This window comes from Puma concolor, chromosome B4, assembly GCF_028749965.1.
Source record: "Puma concolor isolate L17-30 chromosome B4, mPumCon1.1.hap2, whole genome shotgun sequence".
Taxonomy (NCBI): Eukaryota; Metazoa; Chordata; class Mammalia; order Carnivora; family Felidae; genus Puma; species Puma concolor.
Genome location: NC_141673.1, coordinates 6,955,005 through 6,977,362, shown reverse-complemented (window position 1 = coordinate 6,977,362; position 22,358 = coordinate 6,955,005). Strand labels below are relative to the sequence as shown.

At 46.2% G+C, this 22,358-nt stretch overlaps 1 protein-coding gene across 2 annotated transcripts; it reads left to right on the top strand.

The window, feature by feature from the left end:
• The first annotated feature begins 3,005 nt into the window (after window positions 1-3,005).
• Window positions 3,006-22,152, top strand: LOC147578857 (uncharacterized). Of its 2 annotated transcripts, XM_086712130.1 has the most exons (10): window positions 3,013-3,286; window positions 13,929-14,080; window positions 15,886-15,924; window positions 16,732-16,775; window positions 17,260-17,336; window positions 20,648-20,713; window positions 20,854-20,892; window positions 21,140-21,313; window positions 21,609-21,651; window positions 21,983-22,152. In XM_086712130.1, the coding sequence occupies exons 2-10, from the start codon at window positions 13,968-13,970 to the stop codon at window positions 22,102-22,104; spliced, it is 717 nt and encodes a 238-aa protein (XP_086568256.1). In that variant the 5' UTR covers window positions 3,013-3,286; window positions 13,929-13,967; the 3' UTR covers window positions 22,105-22,152. The 2 variants fall into 2 exon arrangements, with proteins under 2 accessions (XP_086568255.1, XP_086568256.1); XM_086712129.1 differs by lacking the exon at window positions 13,929-14,080 and having other exon boundaries at window positions 3,006-3,286.
• The last annotated feature ends 206 nt before the right edge of the window (window positions 22,153-22,358 follow it).

The window sequence follows — 22,358 nt, the reverse complement described above, 5'->3', positions numbered from 1 at the left end:
TAAATGTTAAAAAAAATTTTTTTTTAAATGACTTTAGAAGATTGGGAAAGAGGACAGTACAGAAAATAAATACCTCTGTAGAATTAGAAGCAATGTAGTATATGGTGAAAAACATTTATTGTCAGTTCCTGATACCAGTTACAAGCTGTATGTCAAGTTACCTTTCCCCCATGAACTCTGGTCTTCACATCTGTAAAATGGGGATAATGGTGGCTACCACCCAGGGTTGTGAGGAGTAAGTGAGATAATCTAGATAATGTGAAGTGCCTAGGAGAGTGTTTTGAGGCACACAGATGTTTGATAAGTATTAGTTTTCTTTCCTGTGTCTACCAATCAGATTATGAGAATCCTGTTAACTTAAAATTTTTTTTTTAATGTTCATTTATTTTTGAGAGAGACAGAGCACTAGTGGGGAAGGGGCAGAGAAAGAGGGGACACAGAATCCGAAGCAGGCTCCAGGCTCTGAGCTGTCAGAACAGAACCTGACGTGAGGCTCGAACTCATGGACCACGAGACCATGACGTGAGCCAAAGTCAGACGCTCAACCAACCGAGCCACCCAGGGGCCCCTAATCCTGTTAACTTCTGTAACCTCAATCCCTATCACATGTCACACAGAGTAGATCCTAGTGATCACAAGCCAGTGAAGGGTAGCAGTGTTGTTGAGGGTGGAGGTGGGGCAGACTGTATCCAGGAGATTGTCTTGGTCCTATGTTTGCATCTAAGCCCCTATTTACACTTACATTAAACATTTTACTCCAAATTAAGAAAACGTCAATATTCTGTAGCAAACCATATTACTTTATTGGGGCGGATGTGTGGATATAGATGTAGGTTAAAGGCTACCCACTACCTCCAGCCCCTCTTGCCACTGTTGTTTCCTTTAATGGATTGTGCTTTTGGTGTCAAATTGAACACTTTGCCAAGCCCTACATTCAGAAGATTATCTGTTTGTTTGTTTTCTCTAAAAGTTTTATGTTTGGGGGTGCCTGGCTGGCTCAGTTGGAAGAGCATGTGACTTTTTGATCTTGAGGTTCTGAGTTCGAGCCCCACGTTGGGTAGAGAGATTACTTAAACAAATAAAACTTTAAAATAAATAAAAGTTGTATGTTTTATATTTAAGTACATGGTGCATTTTTCATTTTGAATTAACTTTGGTCTAACATGTTAGATTTAGATATTCTTTTTTTTTTTTTTTTTATTGCCTGTGGATGTCCAATTACTCCAGAACCCATTTGTTAAAAAGCTAGTTTTCCTCCACTGAATTGCTTTTGCACCTTTACCAGAAGTCAGTTGAGCATATCAGTTGGTGACAAATTCTCTTAGTTTTCCTTTATCTGGGAATTTCCTGATTTCTTCCAACATCCTTAAAGGACATTTTCATTGGATATGGGACTCTGGGTTGACATTTCAACACTTGAAAATGTTGTGTCACTCTCTTCTGGCGTCTGCGGCCTCTGATGAGAAATTAGCTCTCATTTGAGTTGATTTTCCCATGTAGGTAAGGAGTTGCTTTTCCTCTGGCTACTCTTTTTTTTTTTTTTATGTTTATTTATTTTTGAGAGAGACAAAGACAGAATGCAAGTGGCTTAGGGGCAGAGAGAGGAAGACAGAATCCAAAGCAGGCTCCAGGCTCCAAGCTGTCAGCACAGAGCCCGATGTGGGGCTCGAACCCACGAGCTGTGAGATCATGACCTGAGCTGAAGTTGGACGCTCAACCGACTGAGCCACCCAGGTGCCCTTCCTCTGGCTCCTCTTAAGATTTCTCCTTTATTTAGTTTTCAGAAGTTTGACCATAATGTGTTTTGGCGTAAACTTGTTTGGATTTATCTTGTTTGGAGTTCACTCAGCTTCTTGAGTCTGTCATTTTATGCCTTTCACCAAATTTGGAAAGTTTTCTTTGAGTATTTGTTCAGCTCGGCCCTCTTCCTTCTCTCCTAACATTCTGATAACATGATGTTTGATCTTTTGAAATAGCCCCACACGTCCCTGACACTCTGCTCATTTTTTCCTCAGTCTGTTTTTGTGGTTCAGACTGGATAATTTCTATTGTTTTACCTTCCAGTTCACTGGCTTTTTTTCCTGTCCTCTCCTTTCTGCTTTTGAGCCCATTCACTGAGCTTTTTATTTCAATTATTGTTCTAGAATCGCTATCCGGTTCTCCTTTCTATCTAGTGTTTCTTTGCTGAGACTCTATTTTTTATTTTGTTTCAGGCATGTTCATAAATGCTTGTTGAAGCATGTTTACGATGGCTGCTTTAGAATCTTTACAGATAATTCTGCCTTTATCATCTTGCTGTTGGCATCTAGTGATTTTTTTTTTTTTTCCATTCAGTTTAAGATACTTTGTTTTGGGCATGATGAGTGATTTTCTTTTTTTTTTTATTGAAACCTGGACATTTTGGATATTATGTTAGGAGACCCTGGATCTTATTTAAACTTAAAGAAAAAATTTTTAAATGTTTTTATAATTTATTTTTGGGAGGAGAGAGAGAGTGACAGACAGACAGAGTGCGAGCAGGGGAGGGGCAGAGAGAAAGAGACACAACCGAAGCAGGTTCCAGGCTCTGAGCTGTCAGCATAGAGCCCAGACACAGGGCTTGAACTCACCCATGAGATCACGGCCTGAACTGAAATCGAAGCTTAACTGACAAGGCCACCCAGGTGCCCCTAAACTTTTTTTTTTTTTTTTTAAGGTAGCTTCCTTTGAGACCACTCCTGCAGGGGAAATGGTGGAGCTTCCTTATTACTGCAAGTGAGGAAAGAGGTCCAGGCCCTCCACTGAGCCTCAGTTGACTGTAAGCAGCGGGGTGGGGAGCCCTCAGGGTAATTAGCAGGAGTGGGAGTTCCGGCTCCCTACAAGTCTTCCTCTCATACCTCCCTGCTGTCTGGCTGGTAAGCGTGGGAGTCTCATGACTGCTCCTCCCCTTGTGGCTTCCACAGACACCATGAGAGGGAGGTTTCTTTTTACCTGTGATCGAAGGTGAAAGTCCTGACTCTCCACTAGGTCTCCCTTGACAATATTCAGTAGGAAGGGGGAGATCACCAAGTGTGGTACAGCCCAGCACAGGGCCCCACGGGGCTGCATATGTTGCACAGCAGAGAGTAATGGACAGGAGTCTGGATCTCGGGCCCGGCCACTTATCCTCTGTGTGACCATCGCATGCATTTTCCAGATATTTCCTGAGTGGCTTTCTCTGCTGGTCATTGAGCCAAATACAGAGGACCTGGAGAAGACGGAGACACAGTCCTTGCCCTCACAAGCCTCGGCACTGCCCAAAATCTGGGTAAAATTCTGGGTTGAGGGTGAGGGGCAGCAATGCCTCAAGAATTACTTAGGGTTCATTTCCCACAAACTTGAGGGCTCGGAGTTTTGTTTTTTGTTTTTAATTTTTTTTTAACGTTTATTTATTTTTGAGACAGAGAGAGACAGAGCATGAATGGGGGAGGGTCAGAGAGAGAGGGAGACACAGAATCCGAAACTGGCTCCAGGCTCTGAGCGGTCAGTGCAGAGCCCGATGCGGGGCTCGAACTCACGGAGTGTGAGATCATGACCTGAGCTGAAGTCAGATGCTTAACCGACTGAGCCACCCAGGCGCCCCTTTGTTTTTTTTTGTTTTTTTTTTTAATATTTATTTTTGAGAGAGAGAGCACGTGCATGCGTGTGAGCAGGGGAGGGGCAGAGAGAGAGGGAGACAGAGGATCCCTGAGAGCTTGGAGTTTAAAATGTTTATGTATCAAGAAAGAAGTGTGCTATTTTATCATTTCTTGCACATTTGAATTTGTGGGCTGAAATTTTGGGGGAGGGTGTCCATACCTAACTTCTATCATACCTGCTGTTTTGCATCTCCCTTTTTTTTCCAAGATCATTCTCTCAGTTCATCTAGATCTGATTCATTTTAGTTCTGGAAAGAAGTTGTAATGTGGATATAGCATATTTCGTATGTCAGTTGTTCACCTATTCATAGGCCTGATTTCCAACTCTGTGCTATTAAAAACAAGAGACAGGGGCACCTGAGCAGCTCAGTCAGTTGAGCGTCTGACTTCGGCTCAGGTCATGATCTCGTGGTCTGTGAGTTCAAGCCCCGCGTCAGGCTCTGTGCTGATATCTCGGAGCCTGGAGCCTGCTTTGGATTGTGTGTCTCCCTCTCTCTCTGCCCCTCCCCCACTCATGCTCTGTCTCTCTCTCTCTCTCTCTCTCTCTCTCCAAAATAAATAAACATTAAAACAAAGAAACAAACAAGAAAAACAAAACAAAACAAAAAATAAGAGACATACGGGACGCCTGGGTGGCTCAGTCAGTTAAACGTCCAACTTGAGCTTAGGTCATGATCTCGCAGCCTGTGAGTTCAAGCCCCGCATTGGGCTCTGTGCTGAAGCTCAGAGCCTGGAGCCTGCTTCGGATTCTGTGTCTCCCTCTCTCTCTGTTGCTTCCCTGATCACACTCTATCTTTCTCTCCTTCAAAAATAAGTAAACATTAAAAAAAAAGTACATACGGGGCAGCTGGGTGGCTCCGTCGTTTGAGCATCTGACTCCTGATTTCGGCTCAGGTCATGATCCCCGGGTCAAGGGATGGACCCCCCCCCCGGTCAGGCTCTGCACAGAACATAGATCCTGCTTGGGATTCTCTCTCTCTCTCTCTCTCTCTCTCTCTCTCTCCCTCCCTCTGCCCCTCCCCCCCACATAAAAAAAAAAGAATCTTTAAAAACAAAGTACATCCTCATTCATGCCTCATTTATGCCTGCCCGAGTGGGTATTTCTCTGTAGTAGAAAACTAGAAATAGAATTGCTGAGGCAAAAGGTGTGTTTTGAATAGATGTTGCCAAATTTTGCTCTCATCAGTGATTGAAAGTACTGGGTTCCTTGTACCCACTTGAACATTTAACATTGTCAGTTTTACAGTTTTGCCAATTTAAGGCGAGAAAATAATAGCTCTTTTTTTGTTGTTTGTTTACAAATTTTTTTAATGTTTATTTATTTCTGAGCCAGAGACAATGTGTGGTCGAGAGAGGGGCAGAGAGAGAGAGAGAGAGGGAGGCAGAGAATTCAAAGCAGTCTCCGGACTCTGAGCTGTCAGCGTGGAGTCCGACGTGGGGCTCGAACCCATAGACCACGAGATCGTGACCTGAGCTGAAGTCGGCCGCTCAACCAACTGAGCCACCCAGACACCCCAATAGCTCTTTGTTTTAATTTTCATGATTACTAATGAAATTGAGCTTTTTATGTGGCCTCTTACATTTCTTCATCTTCTTTGCCCGTTTTTCTATTTCATCGTCCTATTGATTTGTAGGAATGCCTTTTGTAGTCTCTCTATTAATCTTTGTCACATACACTGCAAACCTCCATTTCTTGTTTGTTTTCAATTTTGTTGATGGCTTTGTCATATAGAGATTTAAATATTTATATAGTATAAATTTACTTGTAAGAAGATCTCGTCTACTCTTGGGTTACAACATACTCTTTTTTTAAAGCATTTTTTTTTAATGTTTATTTATTTTTGAGAGACAAAGAGACAGAGTACACGTGGAGGAGGGGGAGAGAGAGAAGGAGACACAGAATCCGAAGCAGGCCCCAGGCTCCGTGCTGTTAGCACAGAGCCTGATGCGAGGCTCGAACTTGTGAACCGTGAGATCATGACCTGAGCCAAAGTCTGACGCTTAACCGACTGAGCCACCCAAGCGCCCCCAAACATACTTTTTAAATACTTTGGTAGACTCTCTTTGAATGCTTTTATTTATTGTGGAGTGCTATTAGTCTATGTAGGGTCGTGAAAACACACTGCTAATCAGGGTATGCTTGTGGTTAGACTTTGGGGCACCGGGGCTCCCCATTCCTGCTGGGTGTTAGTTACCAGCCATAAAGCACTTCTCTGGCCAAGAATTCTCACATTTGGGGCACCTGGGTGGCTCAGTGGGTTAAGTGTCAGCCTTCGGTTCAGGTCATGATCTCAGGGTCTGTGAGTTCAAGCCCCACATGGAGCTCCGTGCTAACAGCGAGGAGGCTGCTTTGGATCCTCTATCTCCCTCTCTCTCTGCTCCTCCCCCTCCCTCTTAAAAATAAACATTAAAGGGGCGCCTGGGTGGCGCAGTCGGTTAAGCGTCCGACTTCAGCCAGGTCACCATCTCGCGGTCCGTGGGTTCGAGCCCCGCGTCAGGCTAGGGGCTGATGGCTCAGAGCCTGGAGCCTGTTTCCGATTCTGTGTCTCCCTCTCTCTCTGCCCCTCCCCCGTTCATGCTCTGTCTCTCTCTGTCCCAAAAATAAATAAACGTTGAAAAAATAAATAAATAAATAAACATTAAAAAAATTCTCACATTCATTGCTCTCACCTGGTGGTTAATCCATGTTTTTGTCTTTGCCACAGGTGAGGAGAGAGGAAGCCCATCAACTTTCTGCTTCACATGAATCCCCCGAGCAGTTATCCTAATAGGGTTCTGTCCTGCTCCCGAGATCTAGCATTTTAATGAACAGAGACCCCCAGAGACCTTCCACCTTTCACGGTGATGCTCCTGCCTATAATCTGTGCTTTGGTTTCCTCTGTCAACCTCATTCTGCCTGCCTTCCATTCTTGAGGGCTTCCTTATAGCTTCTAGTTTAACAGGGCCCCGCTCTTTGTTTTCCAGCACTATTACGGATTTATTTTCAGGTCTACTCTCTTTTACCTCTGTGGTTTGAGGCAGGAGAGAGGCAGTGTCCACAGGTGGCAGGCTGATGTCTGGGCCCAGTGGCCACGGAGAACCTTTCTGTTGTCCTGACACTGACAGCTTGGCTCAGCATAGAATTCTTGGGTCACAATCAATCATTTTCTCTCAGTACTCTGTAGAACGTCATCCACTCTCCTCTGACGTTCTGTATTGCGTGTGGTAATTGACGCATTCTGATTCTTTATTCTTTTTAGGTACTCTGGGGTTTTCCCCCTCTGCCTTAATGTTTGCTTTTCTTTCTCTCTCTCTTTCTTTCTTTTTCTTTCTTTCTTTCTCTCTCATTCTTTCTTTCTCTTTCTTCCTTCCTTCCTTCCTTCCTTCCTTCCTTCCTTCCTCCCTCCCTCCCTCCCTCTCTCTTTCTCTCTCTCTCTCTCTCTTTCTTTCTTTCTTTAGATTTTAAGTAGTGTCTACACCCAACATGGGGCTTGAACTCACAACCCTGAGATTAAGAGTCACATTCTCCAGGGGCTCCTGGGTGGCTCAGTCCTTTAAGCATCTGACTTTGGCTCAGGTCATGACCTTACGGTTTGAGCCCCACATTGGGCTCTGTACTGACAGCTGGGAGCCTGGAGATTCTGTGTCTCCTTCTCTCTCTGCCCGTCCCCTGCTCACACTCTGTCTCTTTCTTTCTCAAAAATAAATCAACATTAAAAAAAAAAAAAAAGAGTCACCTTCTCCACTGACTGAGCCAGCTAGGTGCCCCCTTAATATTTTCTTTATCCATAAAATTCAAAAATCTTACCAAGATATATATGCTTAGTGTTATTTTTGCCTTATTGAGTTAATCTAAAAGCATGTGACTGATTAAGAGTCAAAGCTTCCTTTACTTCAGGGAATGTTTTTATTTCATTGCCTCTCCCTCAACTCTCTTTCCCCCCGGTGTTCTTATTTATGACTATTTGGTCTTCTAGGTTTGTCCTCCATCTGTTTTCTCTCAAATGTGTCCATTCTTTATCTTTTGCCTCTGTGTTCTGGGAGAATTTCTTGGTCTCCTTTCTTAATGCGCTAATTCAGTTTTGTTTTGTTTTGTTTTGTTTTTGTAGTATCCAACCTGCTAGTCAGTGTTTCCATTACATTTTTTAAAAGTTTATTTATTTTGAGAGAGAGAATGAGCAGGGGAGGGGCAGAGAGAGAGAGGGAGAGAGTGACAATCCCAAGCTGGCTCCACACTGACACGGGGCTCAATCCCACAAACTGCAAGATCATGACCTGAGCCGAGATCAAGAGTCAGACGCTTAACTGGCTGAGCCACCCAGGCGCCCCTCCGTTACATTTCAAAACTTAGTGGGCCCTGGCTGGCTCATGCGGTGGAACGTGCCACTCTTGATCCTGGGGTTGTGAGTTCAAGCCCCAAGCTGGGTGGGGAGATTACCTAAAAAATAAAATCTTCCAAAAAATAAAATAATAATAAAATTTAACTATCGGCCTGCATCAGGGTAAGTTTTTGTTACTGCTTACAGTTTCATAGATACAATGTCTTCTTGAATATTGTTGAGAATACAAAATAGGACATTTCTAGTTTTCTGCTATTTTGGGGGTAACTGTCGCTTAGGAGGCCATTGATTGCTCTGAATCCTCTTGCGGAATTCCTCCTTTTGGGTCGCCAGTTCTTTCCACAGGCCTTTTTTTTCTGTTTCTTATCCTTATAAAGAAATACCTATGTGTGCTCTGTTAGGAGTTGAGGTAGGTTCTTTTGGAGATTACGCGAGTACCCCTTTAAACGTTTAAAGGATGTTTGCAGTGTTTAAAGTCTGGAGGAAGAGAAGATAGGACCATTCATATAACTCTACTCTTTTTAAAAACAACTTTATCGATGTGTAGTTGACATACAGCAAACTGCACGTGTTACCGTTTGATATTTTGATATGCACTTGTGAAAGCATCACCACAATTAAGACAGTGAGCGAAGCCGTCACCCCTAAAAGCTTCGTCATATGCCTTTGTAATCCCTCCATCCCATCTCTTCCTATTCCTACCTCCATCCCCAGGCAACCGCTGATGTGCTTTTCTGTCATGAAAACTTACTTGCATTTTGCAAAATTTTATATAAATGGAATCATACAGTATGTATTCGTCTTTATTTGGCTTCTTTCACTCAACAAAATTATTTTGAGATTCGTCCTTATTGTTATGGGGATCAGTAGCCCATTCCTTTTATTGCTGAGTGTATTCTGTCATACAGATGTGCCGCCACAATTTGTTCATGGGTATTTGGGTTGTTTCCACTTTGGGGCTATTATAAACAAAGCTTTTATGAATATTTGTGTGTATGTCTTTGTACGGAATATGCTTTCTTTCTTGGGTAAATACCTAGAGGGGAATGGCTAGGTAACATGGTAGGTCTATGTTTTTGTTCTTGGTTTTTTTATAATTTTTTTTTAATGTTTATTTATTTTTGAGAGAGAGAGGGAGCGAGCAGGGGAGGGGCAGAGAGAGACACAGAATCCAAAGCAGGCTCCAGGCTCTGTCAGCACAGAGCCAGACATGGGGCTCGAACTCACAAACTGTGAGATCATGACCTGAGCCGAAGCTGGGAGCTTAACCGACTGAGCCACTCAGGTGCCCCATGTGTTTTTATTTATTTTTTTAATGTTTATTTATTTTTGAGAGAGACAGAGACAGAATGAAAGTGGGTTAGGGGCAGAGAGAGAGGGAAACACAGAATCCGAAGCAGGCTCCAGGCTCCGAGCTGTCAGCACAGAGCCAGATGTGGGGCTCGAACTCACAAACCTGAGATCATGACCTGAGCTGAAGTCGGGCGCTTAACTGACTGAGCCACCCAGGCGCCCCATGTGTTTTTATTTTTAAAGAAACTCCCAAACTCCAAAAAGTGGTTGCATCATTTTATATTCCTATCAGCAGTGGTTGAGAGTTTCAGTTACTCCACTTTTCATCAATGTTTTGTATGGTCAGTCTTTTTAATTTAAGAGAGTCTTTAGTAGGTGTGCAGTGATATCTTATTATGGTTTAATTTGCATTTTCTTTCCTAGTGACCGGTGATGTTGAGAGCCTTTTCATGTGCTTATTTTCCATCTATCTATCTTCTTTGGTGAAGTACCTATTTAAATCTTTTGCCCGTTTTAAAAATCACTTGTTTGTTTTCTTATTATTGAGTTTGAGAGTTCTTTATATATCCTAGACAGATTTCTTTATTAGATATATAATTTGCAAATATGTTCTCTGAGTCTGCGGCTTACCTTTCTATTCTCTTAATAGTGTCTTTAGAAGGGAAGATTTAGATTTTTATGAAGTCCAGGATATCAGTTTTTTTCTATTATGGATCATGATTTTGGTGTTATATTGAGAAATCTTTGCTTAATCCATAGTCACGAAGATTTTTTCCTATGTTTTCCTCTAGAAATTTTATAGTTTTAGGTTTTAGATTTAGGTCTATGATTAATTTTGAGTTATTTTTTGTACATGGTGTGAGATATGAATCAACATCCTCTTTTTTCCTTATGAATATCCAGTTTCTCTAGGACCATTTTTATTGAAAAGACTCTTTCCTCCAGTGAATTACCTTTGCACCTTTGTCTAAAATCAATCGACAGTGTACGGACATTTATCTGGATTCTATTCTCTCCTGTCTCTCTTGACATCAACAACTTCATATTGTCTTGATTCCTAAACAACTTTTTTTTTTTTTATTTTTTATTGTTTGGCTATTTTAGGCCCTTCACATTTCCATTATGAACCTTAGATAAAGCATATTGATTTTAACAACGGAAAAAAGTTCTCTGGAACTTTTATTACAATTACACTGAATTTATACATCAGTTTGAGGGTGGAATTGACATCTTAACAATCTTGAATCCTCTGATCCATGACCGTGGTATATCTCTTCATTTATGTAGGTCTTTTTAAACTTCTTTTATCAGTGCCTTGTGGTGTTTACTGTACAGATCTTGCATACATCTTTTGCCACATTTTCCCCTATAAATTTCATGTTTTTGATGGTATTATAAATGGTATAATTAAAAATATTTCAATTCCCAGTTGTTGCTATTATATAGAAATATAATTGATTTTTAAATACACTTTATTTTTTAGAGCAGTTTTATGTTCACTGCAAATATAATTTATTTTTACATATTGATCTAGTATCCTTCAACTTGCTAAACTATAGCAGTTTTTTGTATGATCCCATAGGACTTTATACACAATCATGTTGTCTGTAAAATAAAGATAGTTTTACTTCTTTTCCAATCTGATCGCCTTTCACATCTCTGTCTGTCTCTCCAGTTTTCTTTCTTTTTATGTTAAGCTTTGAAGTTCATTGGAAGGATTGGTCGTCTTTTATAATGGCTAACGCTGATTGTCAAATTTGAAAAACATTAGTTTAATCAATAAGCAACATTATACATTTGCAAGTGAAAGGCTTTGGTCTCATTTGCAATTTGCTACAGAAATTGATGGAGAAAATGTTACAGCTCTTTTATGAAATGGACACAAACAGTATTATAAGTTATATAAAGAGATGAATCATTGCAGTAATGAGGCTCTGACTCTAGAAATCTGTTACTCAAAGTATACAGTTTGACTTCAGGAAAAACAACTGGCAAGTGGTAATAAATCAGATTTGCAGACGTTAGGTTGGTTATTGGACTAAATTAGGCATGGTAAGGGATGTTTGATGGTATGCTTTCTCACTGACATCATTGCACCATTCAGGAGTAGGGTAGGTTTACAAATGGTGTAAGGGGCAAGTACTTCTCTTTTTTCATTGAGTTCATTGTCTAAAACTTCCAGCACAATATTGTATAGAAATGATGAGGGCAGACATCCTTGCCTCATTCCTGAACTTAGGGGGAAAGTATTCAGTATTTTCCATTGAGTGTATTGTTAGCACTAAGTTTTTCATAGATGTCTTCCATCAAGTCAAGGATATTCTCAACTACTCCTAGTTTTCTGGAAGTTTTTCTTCAGGAACAGATGCTGATTTTTATCAAATGTTTTTTATGCACCTGTTGAGATAATCACATGATTTTTCTTTTTTATTTAGTTACTATGGTGAATTATGTTGATTGCTTTTTGAAGGTTGAGCCAACCTTGAATTCCTGAGGGTAAACTCCTTTGGTATTATGTATTATACTTTTCATATGTTGTTGGTTTCAAGTTATAATTTGTTAATAATATTTACACCTACGTTTATGAGGGATGTTGTTCTGTAGTTTTCTTATCTGGGTTTGTCTGGGTTTGATATCAGATAATGCTGCCCTCAATGTCTTCAATAGATGTATTATTCAGTGTTTGTATTTCTTCTTGTCTGAGATGAGGTATTTAGTGCCTTTTAAAGATTTTGTCTATTTCCTCTATGTTGTCCAATTTATTGGCATGACATGTTCATAATATTCCCTTATTATCATTTTGGTATCTATAGAATCTGCTTCATTGTCACCTTTATCATTCTTGATGTTAATCACTCATATCTTATTTTTTTCCTGGTTTAGTCTGTCTATAGAATTATGCATTTTATTCTCACAAAACAAGTTTTTGGTTTTATTGATTTTTTCCTATTGTTTTTCTGTTTTCTGTTTCAATTATTTTCACTTTAATCTTTTTTATTTCAATTCTTGGGCTTACTTTGGGCTTTATTTGCTCTTCCCTTTCCAGTTTCTTAAAGTAGAAACTGAGGCAATTCATTTGAGACATTTGTTATTTTCTTTTTTTTAAGTTTATTTATTTTTAAGAGACATAGAGCATGGAAGGGGCAGAGAGAGAGGGAGAGAGAATCCCAAGCAGGCTCTGTACTGTCAGCACAGAGCCCTATGTGGGGTTTGAATTCACAAACCATGAGATCATGACCTGAACTGAAGTTGGACATTTAACTGAGCCACCCAGGCACCCCATATTTGTTATTTCCTTTTTTAAATTTTTTTAAAATTTTATTTATTTGAGAGAGAGAGAGAGAGAGCGAGAGAGCAGAAGAGGGGCACAGAGAGTGGGAGAGAGAGAATCCCAAGTTGGCTCTGAGCTGTCAGCACAGAGCCCTATGCGGGGCTTGAACTCATGAACCAGGAGATCATGACCTGAGCCGAAACTGAGAGTCCAGCACTTAACTGACTGAGCCACCCAGGTGCCCCTGTTATTTTCTAATATAGATATTTTTAGTACTGTGAGTTTTTCTCTAGGTAGTACTTTAACTGCATTCCACACATTCTGATATTTTTTTCATTTTCATTCAGTTCAAAAAACATTTGAATTTTCTCTTAGATTTTTTATTTCACTTATATGTGTGTTTAGTTTCTAAATATTTGGAGATTTTCCAGGGATCTTTCTGTTACAGATTTCTAATTTAATTCCATTGTGGTCAAAGAACATACTTTTTTTTTTTTTTTTTTTTTTTTAAGTAGGCCCCACACCCAATGTGCAGCATGAACTCACAACCCTGAGATCAGGAGTTGGATGCTCTCCTGACTGAGCCAGCCAGGCACGCCCCAGAAATGACTTTAATCTTTTAAATTTAGTGAGGCTTGTTTTATGGCTGCAAATGTGGTCATCTTGGTAAATATTTCATGTATATATGAAACTATTCCTCAGGGTCTTTTTTAAACGTTTTATTTATTATGGGGGGGAGGGGCAGAGAGAGGGAGAGAAAGAGGGAGACAGGATCCCAAGCAGGCTCCGTGCTGTGAGCACAGAGCCCCACATGGGGCTCGATCTCATGAATTGTGAGATCATGACCTGAGCCGAAATCGAGAGTCAGATGCTTAACGGGCTGAGCCACCCACGTGCCCCTAAGCATTCCTCAGTTTTACTCACCCATACTTCTGTCATTAGTTACATTCATAGTAATTTGGGGAGGGTAAAAGTTACTGTCTTGAATCAGAATATGTCTATTTGGTGTTGTCAAGCTCCTCGAAGGCAGGCTCTATGTCCTGTTTGCCTTTCTATCCCCTCCACGTTTTTCCTGGCCCCAAACGGAGGCTCAGCAGACCCTGGTTGAATGAATGGATGAATGGATGACAGTCAGAAATGGTTAGGCTGTGTTCCTGTTTTTGATGCAGAAAACATCCTCTTGGGTTACGTGACAAGACTGAGCCTTACACACCTTTGTGTCTTTGAGTCCCTACAGGACTCGGCACGTAACTTGACACATCGTAGGGGCTCAGGCAGCGGTGGTGGCCTTGAATGGAACTGAAGAGACAGCTCCAGAGGTCCCGCCTCTGACCTTTGTAGGAGGTTTAAAGCCACCCTGAGGCAACTGACAAGCTGTTCTGGCCACAGGTGGAGAGGCTGTCCTGTCATAAAGCCCCCTGGGACGTGATGTCACACACAGACACCACTCTCCTTGCAAAAGGGAGGGGCCGCGCCCCAGCCCCCTACACTGAGCCGGGCTGCAGTGCCCTTCACGGGCTCGGTCCTGGAGCCAGAGGGAGGTGAGTGGGCTGCCTGGACACTGAAAGGGTCGAAGGGCACTCTGCAAATCGCTGACATCAAGGTGGGCCGCTGCGGTAAGGCGGCTCGAAGGGCGGCCCTCAGTAGCGCGCCGGAGCAGGTGGAAGTTGTCTTTGCGACTCTCAGCTCACCGTCCCCGCAGCCCTTCCTGCCTGGCCTTCTCCTTCTCCCTCTTGTCTCCCTCAGGACTCATTTACTCTCCTCTCCGCCCCCAAACCGCCTCTCAGAGAAAGCCTGATAACTTTGCTCACGCCAAGTTAGAAATGACTAGAAAGCTTCCTGCCGAACATGTTGCCGGCACTTTTCTCAGAGAAGGTGACTCCGGACAAGGGAGGCACCGTAGTGACCTGCGGAGAGCTGAAGTCAGGCACGCCTGGAAAAGGCCCACTGGCTTTGGTGGCGCAGCACTGTTGGTGACCTTGGTGAGAGAGGTTTTGGAGGTTTGTGGGGACAGGACCACGCTGAAGCAGCCGTGGACCGAGGGGAGGAGTGAAGACGCTCCCTGCAGACGGCCCGAGGGCTGGTGTGAAGGATAGGGCGCCATTACAACGGTAGCTGGGAAGGGATCTGGTTCAAGGGAGAAGGCCTTTTTCAAAAATTATTTTTTTAATGTTTTTATTTATTTTTGAGACGGAGAGAGAGACAGAGCATGAGCAGGGGAGGGCCAGAGAGAGGAGGAGACACAGAATCCGAAGCAGGCTCCAGGCTCTGAGCTGTCAGCACAGAGCTGGACGCAGGGCTCGAACTCACGGACTGTGCGATCACGACCTGAGCTGAAGTCGGACGCTTAACCGACTGAGCCACACAGGCGACTCGAGAAGGCCTTTTTTTAATGGAACACATGAGTGATGTGTGAAATGCTGATTAGGAGCCAGTAGAGAAGGAAAGGCTGAATATACCAGTGAGAGAGGGGACCCCAAACACCCGGGCTGTGAGAAGACCGGATGGCGTGGAGCACACAGTGGGGCTGGGCCCAGAGAGTGGAGGGCAGCCGCGTTCCTGAGGATAAAATGGCCTGGGAGCAGAGAGGCGGCAGAGAGTTGAGGGAACGCCCATGTGGGGGTGTCTGTGTTCTTTGCTGAAAGTGGGGAAGGCGGAGTGGGGGTTGAGGTTTAAAGGGAGATTCTGAAATAGTCCCTGGTGAGAGTAGGGAGCTCCCTGGGAAGCAGAGGCTCCAGGCCACACTGGGTCCAGCTCACAGTGGAGACCTTGACTTCACAGTGGTGGTGGTTCGTATGGAATCGGCCACCGATGGTGGGATTTCAGTCAGGGTATTTTGAAGAGGCCAGGGATATCCCCAGGACTCCTAAATTATACTAGTAAATAATAGTGATTAAAAGCTACCAATACTTTTGAGTAGTTTCCGTTATGCAGCATTTCTGAAATAATTAGCCACCTACATCTGGGGTCATTTTTTACCAAATGTTCAATAGAGCGATACCTTTTTCCTTACTCCTCTCCCAACCCCCTTTTCCCATCCCGATTCTCTGGGAGCTGCCTTTCCAGCTCTGAGGGTGTTGAAACTAGCTTTTGCTTGGGGCTCTGAGGTCTTGGGAGGAATCCCTGAGTGTTTTCCAAGCTCTCATCGCTAGCCCACTCCATCCTGAGTTTGGCTTCCAGCTGTGACCTGCAGGCCATCCCCGGGCTGAGCCCTGTGGGCAGATGTCCTTGCCATTCCCCCCCACTGCCTCTGGCCCACTGCAGTCCCCACAAGCCACCAGGTAAAGGAACGCTGGGATCCCCGGTCTGCGTGACGCATTGACTGCTAACCATCTTTTCTTCTTAGACTGAAAATGGTGTTTGGACTATTCTGCCAGAGAGAGAGGTGAGGTTTCAGCGGGCTCTGTTCCAGGGCCTCCAATGACCAGGAAGGGGGACCCCCCCCGCCCCCGGGTCTAAGAGGAAGGAAAATAGGGTTCTCTCTTCCCTTTTCCTTGACTGTTACAGTATCCCTGGGACTCAGGGTTGGGGTGGAGGGCCTGGTCTTGGCACGTGGGGGACATGCCTCTGTGTGTGTGTGTGTGTGTGTGTGTGTGTGTGCGCGCGCGTATGCTTGTGTGCGTGCGCGCGCACGCGCACACACACACACACACACACACACACACACACACACACACACACTGGGAGCCAGTGTCCTGGCAGCATCAAGATGCTCTGCTTCTCCCAAGGGAGGGGTCCCAGAAGAGGAGGGTGAGTCACGGGGATACTATTTCTGATCTGGATTGTGGGATCTGTCCAGAGTAGGGGGAGCTTTGGAGGACTTCAGGGAGAAGAGCTGACCCAGCGCTGAATGAGCAACGATGAATGCCCAGCCAACGCTGGGTCCTTGCTCTCTGGCTGGGAAGGCAAGGTGGACCCGTGGAACAAGTACAAGAGGAAAGGAGAAGGGAGTGTGCTCCGGGCTCCAAGGCTGGCTGTCAAAGTTGGCAGAGGCACTGAGCCTTGCCTGCGGGTCAGCAGAAAGCCCAGGCTGGGCCCTGTTACGGCTGAAGGATTTATTCACCCACAGTGTCGGACACGCTCTGGTGGATGTGGTCCTGGGGTGTGGGTTGGGAGGAAAGCCGGAACCCACCCACCAGCGAGGGCATGAGACAACACCCCAGCCTGACACTCAACTCTGCTTTCCTTCCAGGCTCTACAAGTCCCTGTACATAGTACAGGTCTTCGTTCTTGCAGGTAGGAGCCTGGGAGTGCGTGACGGCAGGAGCTGGGAAGCTGGTTCCCGCCTCAGGGCCACCCCCACCTCCGACTGCCTACCGGGGCTCCTAAGGGCCCCTCGAAGGCCGCCCAGCTCCCAGGGACTGGCCGTGCAGCTCAGAGTCAAGGCTGCCCTTCTGTCCCTTTCTTCCCTTCCCTTCTTTCTGCCCTTCGTAGTTAAACTAGGATTTGAACCCACGTTTGCTTCTAAAACCCATGCCTCCACGCTCCCCAGAAAATCCAGGAACCAAAACCCATACAATCACAGCAGTGATCTTCCAATTTTTGCTTGCATACCTTTTGAGAAATCATACATCCTGCATACATTTTGCTGCCTACCATCTTTCATTATAAGTTCAGTTTAAAAGGCTATGGTTTCTGGTATATTGTAAATACGGACATTTTAAAGTGATTACATCACTCTTTTAAATGTTTTAACTGGTCTTTCTCCACCCGCCCTCAGGAGTGGTGTACTACTATTTTCAGGAGTCTGTGGGGAAGCCAGTCCCGGACCATGAGATCGCTGGGGAATCCTCACAGGTAGGCACCTCGGGGGCCTAGAGGCTGGGATGGTCTCACTGTAGCCTGAACAGGGGTCACGCTCCTTGACCTCAATTGTTGACTGACCGTGTGTGTGTATGTGTGTGCATGCGAGGGCTCTGCAGAAATTTGCTGTGTTCCTGGCAAAGTGTTAAAACAGAGGCCCCCACCCCCCACGGGCTGGCTGGCTGGTCACCGCGTGCCTCTGTGGCAGTGGCCTCCACCATCCAAAAGGAACAGATGATCCCCCATTCATGTGAGTAGCCGTGGAATGTGGTTCAGCGCCCACGTGTGGATGAGGTGGTGGCGGGCAGGACACCTGCCTGGGGTTGCATACTCTCCTCCATGTCCCAGATCCGAGAACCTATGGCCGAAGCCCCTGCTCCCGGCCCTGGGTCAGAAGAACACAAATGGATGCTGGACGCTCACCCAGGGCCACGTGCTAGGTTATGTGCTGTCCATCTGTTATGTCATTTGAGCCTCACGGCAACCCAGCAGCTCACACTTTACACAGATGGGAAACAGGCCCCCAGAGGGACTAGATCCAGGTCGCCCAAGTGATAGTACAGAGCCACATACCTGATCTCTGGGGGCCTCCTTTTTCTGCACAGCGCTGTTGGGAAGAGGAGAATCCCATAGAAACAAGGTTATCGGTGGCCCAGAAACTCTGAGAAGTATGTGCTACACCTTCTGGGGGTGACCATTCAGAGGTGGGGAGACCCTAAGAAGGCCCATGTTGGCAGGTGCCTTGGAGACCACTGAATCCAACTTCACCTCCTTTCTTTGTTGTTGCTGATTCTTAAAGCAACCGGTCAAATTTCCATTTAAAAATTTATTGTCACGGCACCTGGCGGCTCATAGGGTTAAGCTTCCAACTGTTGATTTCGGCTCAGGCCGTGATCTCGTGATTTGTGAGATGGAGCCCCAAGTCAGGGCAGTGTAGAGCCTGCTTGGGATTCTCTCTGTCCCTCTTTCTCTGCCCCTCCTCCACTCTCTCTCTCTCTCTCAAAAATAAAAATAAACAATAGCCAATGAATTCCTACAGTGGAAGCTGAGGATGTAGCTCTCGTAACAACTGCACATTTACTGCCCCTCCAGCACTTCACCTCCCCCAGCCTTCCAGTGTAGACAGCTATAGCCTTGTTTTGGGGTTGTAAAATTTTTAATTTGAGTAATGACATTTTCGCTTGTTAAAATCCTTTAAGTAACATTGCTGTTTTGCTGTATTTATATCATTTTGGCTTTTAAGCCCCCCACCACGGCAGTGGGCTCTTTTTTCTTTTTCTTTTGTTTTAATTTTTTTAATGTTTATTTTGAGAGAGAGAGAGACAGATCATGAGTGGGGGAGGGGCAGAGAGAGAAACACACACACAATACAAAGCAGGCTCCGGGCTCTGAGCTGTGCGGTGCTCTAACTCACGAACGGTGAGCTCATGACCCGAGCCAAAGTTGGAGGCTTAACCGACTGGGCCACCCAGGCGCCCCAGTGGCCCCTTTTTTGACAGGCATACACAGCTGTGTAAGCAGCACCACAACCCAAACCAGAACAGTTCCATCCCTTCTGACAGTCCCTCCGTACTCACGGGCAGCCAGTCCTTCCCCACTGCCCCCACCCCGACCCAGTGAAGAGTTTTCCGTTCCCATACTGCTGCCTTGGCAAGATTGTCCCGGAAGTGGAGGCATCCCCGATGCGGCTGCGCTTCTGGTCCCTCGCTGCGCTGGGTGCGCCTGAGGCCTGTCTGGGCGCATGCGCAGCAGTAGTGTGTGCCTTGCGGAGCAGGCGTCCTTCGTGGGGATGGATCAGAGTTTGTCCACAAACCACTTGAGCTATTTGGGTGTTTCTAGTTTGGGACAGTGACAAATAAAACCGCACTAAATATTTGTCTACAAGTTTTGTGTCGACATCGGTTCTCCTTCCGCTTCGGTAAACACCTGGCCCCGGGAGTGGGGCGTGTGGTTAAGTGTGCGTTTAGTCCCGCAAGAAAACCGGGACTTTTCCAGAGCGGGTGCTGCCGTTCTGCGCTCACACCAGCCCCGAATGCGAGATTCCCGTTGTCCCACATCCTCCCCAGCACTTGCCATTGGTTTTTAGCCATGCCAGTGGGTGTATATCAGAATTTTTATTAGACCAATATTCAGGGTTTACATTTTTAAACTATGAAAAATAATATTCCTAGCGGAGCCAGGAATAGTATACCGTGGCCGCTCTTCGTGTGTGATTTTGGTCTTGCCTCTTTTTTAGTTTTCTACCTACAACTTATCGAAGCTGTCTGCCAAAAAATCAGTCTCCTTGCAATACATTTAGAAAAATTAGGTGCTTTATCAATATGATGGTTTTCGTGGAGCCATAGCTCATGGAGCCCTCCCTCCTCCTGTTTCCATATGGACAGGACACCCTTCACGATGTTCACCGCTGAGCTGTCCCGGGACCTCTCTTTCTCATGGGTCTGGGGAGCACTCCACTTCTCCCATGTTGGGGAGCCCACATCACTCCTTCATTTGGGTGGGACCCAAACTCTAGGAGAACCCCTGCTTCCCGAGGGGGGCGTCTTTAGATCTCACATATCTGTAACAGTCTTAATTCATATTCGGCCAAGAGTTTAGATAGATACAGAATTCTAGACTAGAAGTATTTTTCTCATAGGGTTTGAAGATCCTCATTGTCTCCTGGCTTCAACGACTTTCAAAGGAAAGTCTGATGAAAGTTGAATTCCTGAAACAGACTTTTTTCTTTGTATTTCTGGAAGTCTGGGGGTTCCTTGTCCTCAGTGCTCTCAAATGTATTGATGGAAGGCTCTGGGGGTGGATCTCCATCATCCCTTGTCCTAGGTACTTGGTGATTCCTTCTCTTCTGGAAACTCCTGTCCCTCCCCTTTGGAAAATTGTCTTGATAAAAAAGGGGTGTATTCATTTGGTATCTCTCCCCTGCCACCTCGGTCTGTGGTCTCTGTTCCCTCTCTCAGAAAGATCTGTGATTTAGCTGTGGGAGCTCCTGATCTCCTCTCTGTTCTTTCTGGGGGAAAAAAAAAATTTTTTTTTTCCAACTTTACCTTCTACACTTGGATTGGATTTTTCATTCCCATTATTATATCATATTTTTGTGGTAGCTTTTAGGTGTCTGTGCATGCGGACATCGACAGTGGATTAGTGTGTAGCTGAGGTGGCCCTTAGACCTTGCCTCCCCCCTCTCCCTCCTTGTCACGCAGCCCGTAGGGGAGACCTTAAGGCCTTAAGGACATCGACAGTGGATTAGTGTGTAGCTGAGGTGTCACCTCAGCCTTGCCTCCCCCCTCTCCCTCCTTGTCACGCAGCCCGTAGGGGAGACCTTAAGGCCAGTGTGGGGGCTGATGGATAAGTGCTACCCTGTGACCACTCAGGTAAGGGCTGGGGACCCCTCTTCCCCTGGAATGGGGTGGCTGTCCTGGGCGTCCTTGGTAGGTTCAGTGAGAGGATGGGCCAGGCAGGGAAGGACTCCCAGCCCCTCGCAGCTGTGAGACACTTCTGTTTGCCTCTGTAGAGACGCAGAGTCAGGAGTGGGAAGAAGCAAGCCTCCGAGGTAAGTGAGGCTGGCTCCTGTCAGAGCTCCATGAGGCGCAGAGACACCCCAGCTCGTGGCAGGGGAATCCCAGGGGCAGTGGCACCCCCCCCCCCCCGCCCCCCAGGAAACTCACCACTCACTGAGCAGGGAAGGACTTCCTTGGAAAGGCAAAGAAGTACACACGCTCCGGGTGTAGAGAACGGGGAGGGAGGAGGCATTCTGAGGGCCTTTCTGCCCACCTCTACCCTCCTGACCCTCCCTGCAGGCCACGACCCCCGAGGCAACTGGAGGACTGAGTGATGCTGCGAAGGAGGATCCTGACATCTTGGCTCAGCGTGAGGGGGAGGGGAGGGCCCCAGAGGCGGAAGCAGCCAGCTCCATTCCCGCCAGGAGGGAGACGGCTGAGGAGGAAGAGGTGGCAGGGATCCCAGACTGGGAGGTAAGGAACAGCCCCAGCGTGGGCCCCACTGAGAAGCCCCAGAGCCCGGCAGGGTGGGGGCCGTGAGGGAGAGGGCAGTACTGGGGGGATGGGGCACCCCCAAGACCACTGGGCCGAACCGCCGTCCCAGTGGCGCAAAGAGCCGTGGGGAGCTGAGAGGCCGCACTCCTGGTGTGAGCGGAGCGGGTCTGAACCCTGCCTCTCCTGACTCCCTGTGAAGTGAGGCCTTAGTTTCCCCATTTGTGTAGGGTAGAACCTGTCTCATCCCACCACTGTGTCCTTTCTTTCTTCCCAGGAAAATAAAAAGGTCCGTAAGGAGATCGCAATATACCCTTCTGGTAAGATGGCAGGCCCCACCCTGATGCAGGACTGCCTCCCTCCCTGATCGCAGCGACCCTGCAGAGGTCACAGATCACTCCTCTCAGACCTCCTGCCCTGGGTGGGGAGGGGAGGGAAGAAGCCCAGGTGTCCAGATGCCGCATCCCCCCTAATGTCTCCCCTGCCTCCTGCTTCCTTCCTGGTAGCCGGGAACTTGGAGCCACTCCCCTCGGGCTGGGGGAACGGCCAGCCTTTCCTGAGCCTGTCCCCCCAGCATCAGAGGGCACCCTGGCTCTGGGGAAAGGTCCTCCCAGCAAGGGACCCACAGGCATGCCTGTTTGTACTTTCTAGAGGCCTCTGAGGTGGCGAGTGAGGAGGAAAGGCCCGGGGCCTGGGTCCCCCAGCTCCTGAGGAGGCTCTGGCTGGGCTGGTTCCCAGCCCCTGACACCCGGAAGACACAGAACCACGAATGACAAAGTATCCAATAAATCCACAGTTAACTGCTTCTGCAGACCCAGCTGCCTCCTTTCAGAGGCTTCGTGTCGTCAAAAACCCAGTGAGACCCTGTCCACAGTCCCTGTCCTGACAAGCTGCAGGAACACCACCTCCTGCCACTGAGCCCTGACACGACGGCAGATACTCTGACTCAGTGCCAGGGGACAGACCAAGTCCCCTGAGTGCTGAGAGCCGGGTGGCTCCATGTCATGAAGGCATTTAGAAGGTGCTG

Bases quoted from the DNA above. Each gene is read 5' to 3' on its own strand.
- LOC147578857 (XM_086712130.1), top strand. From the start codon at position 13,968: ATGTCACACACAGACACCACTCTCCTTGCAAAAGGGAGGGGCCGCGCC. The intron at 15,925-16,731 runs GTGAGGTTTCAG...CTTTCCTTCCAG, and splicing joins CTATTCTGCCAGAGAGAGAG to GCTCTACAAGTCCCTGTACA. The intron at 20,893-21,139 runs GTAAGTGAGGCT...CCCTCCCTGCAG, and splicing joins GGAAGAAGCAAGCCTCCGAG to GCCACGACCCCCGAGGCAAC.